The sequence below is a fragment of the Anopheles cruzii genome, unplaced genomic scaffold, assembly GCF_943734635.1.
Source record: "Anopheles cruzii unplaced genomic scaffold, idAnoCruzAS_RS32_06 scaffold00951_ctg1, whole genome shotgun sequence".
Lineage (NCBI taxonomy): Eukaryota > Metazoa > Arthropoda > Insecta > Diptera > Culicidae > Anopheles > Anopheles cruzii.
In genome coordinates this window covers 6,263-7,768 of record NW_026454538.1, presented here as the reverse complement: position 1 = coordinate 7,768, position 1,506 = coordinate 6,263, and the positions used below count along the sequence as shown (strand labels likewise).

The following is a 1,506-nucleotide window of genomic DNA, read 5'->3' as shown; positions in this document are numbered from 1 at the left end:
TACTGGCAGTGTTTGGCGGAAATTTCAGGACAGTAAAATCATTGCCCCTCCAAAACATCTCGCAACATGCGCCAAACATCTCGATTATATACGTCAGTGAGAAAGAGAAGCCAACAATTGTTTTCTGTTGCTCGCTCTGTCTGCCCGTTGCAGTATATGAAAAAAACACATTGTGCGTATTGTGGCTTCATTGTGACGCGATCGGATTATAAAAAGTATCCTATGTTACCCCCTTGGATCTAAGCTACCTCCACACCAATTTTCAGCCAAATCGGTTCAGCCGTTCTTGAGTTATAAAGGGAATAACAATAACACGGTACTCTTTTATATATATAGAAGATATACTTAGTATATTGTATATACTCACATATTCTGTTAATAGAAAACTTTTATTTCACCTGCACCAGAATCTTGATTGGAACATGAATTCCAAAAAACGCTAGTCGTCCAGGCAAGCAATATTATGCTGTGCCGATAAATTTGCGAAAGTTTGAGATGTTCTACATAGTAAAGTAAATGAGTTGAACTACTTTCAATGTCTATTTTCTGAGATATTTTGTTTATTTATTTATATAATATAAAAATTCGACAATGGGCAACAGAGCCTGGTTATGTTTTTATATAAAAGTCCCGTGTGCTGTTGCTTCTCTTTCTCTTGTTAGTGCCAGTTTATTGAGCTTTTCTGCTTTAACAGGACCCCAAAACGCACGCCAGAATGGCGGCATTGAAGAAAGCCCCGTCCGGGCACTGGAGCCGCTCCGCAACGAGCTCGGCGTTGCATGCGTAATAGTAGCGACAGTTTGTAGGATCCGGGAACAGTCCTGGCCGGACGCAATCGTACGGCACAATGGAACCGGGCGGGAGGTTCGACCAATCGCGCTGGACACACCGGCCCTCTTGGAACATTTCGTTGGCCGGACATCGGTACAGGCGGGGCCGCATCACGCGGTTGCCGTTGACGGTTTCCGCTGCACAGATGTAGTAGATGTTGTTGTTTCCGGGCCAAGCGGCCATCTGCCCTATGGTGCTGCAGTTAAACTGTGGCGACATGCAGATCGGATCGTTCAGCGGGAGCGAGCAGTCCCCGGTAGCAGGCGAGAAAGCAGCTCCACCGCAGTCCATGTTGATGGCCACCGGATTGTTGCCATTTTGGAAGCACATGTGGTACAGGCGACAGTTGAACGGATCCGGGAAGACGCCCGGTGTGTTGCACTCGAAGCTGCCCTCTTGTCCAAGCGGGTTGCAGGATCCGACGCTGGCCGAACAGCCCCCCTCGAACTCGTTGCAGTACAGTCCTTCGTCAGGATTGCACGCCTCGACCCAGAACGTTTCCCAAACGTTGCCCACCTGCACGCATACTGCAACCGTGCTGCAGGTGGCACAAATAAGTCCCGGCGCCTGACGATCGGTGCACGTCGAGGTTTGAAACTTTGTAACCGACAACACGTGGCTTCCACTCGTGGAACCCAGAAGGCACTAGGAAACAAAAGGCAGTGAATTTGGTTA

General features: G+C 48.3%; 1 protein-coding gene across 1 annotated transcript; it reads right to left on the bottom strand.

Annotated features, from left to right (window-relative positions):
- Positions 1 to 687: 687 nt before the first annotated feature.
- On the bottom strand, positions 688 to 1,476 carry LOC128276337 (uncharacterized; the record flags this gene model as incomplete). Its single annotated transcript, XM_053014804.1, has 1 exon — positions 688 to 1,476. A coding segment is annotated over one exon (789 nt), but the record flags the coding sequence as incomplete, so codon positions are not given.
- Positions 1,477 to 1,506: the final 30 nt, after the last annotated feature.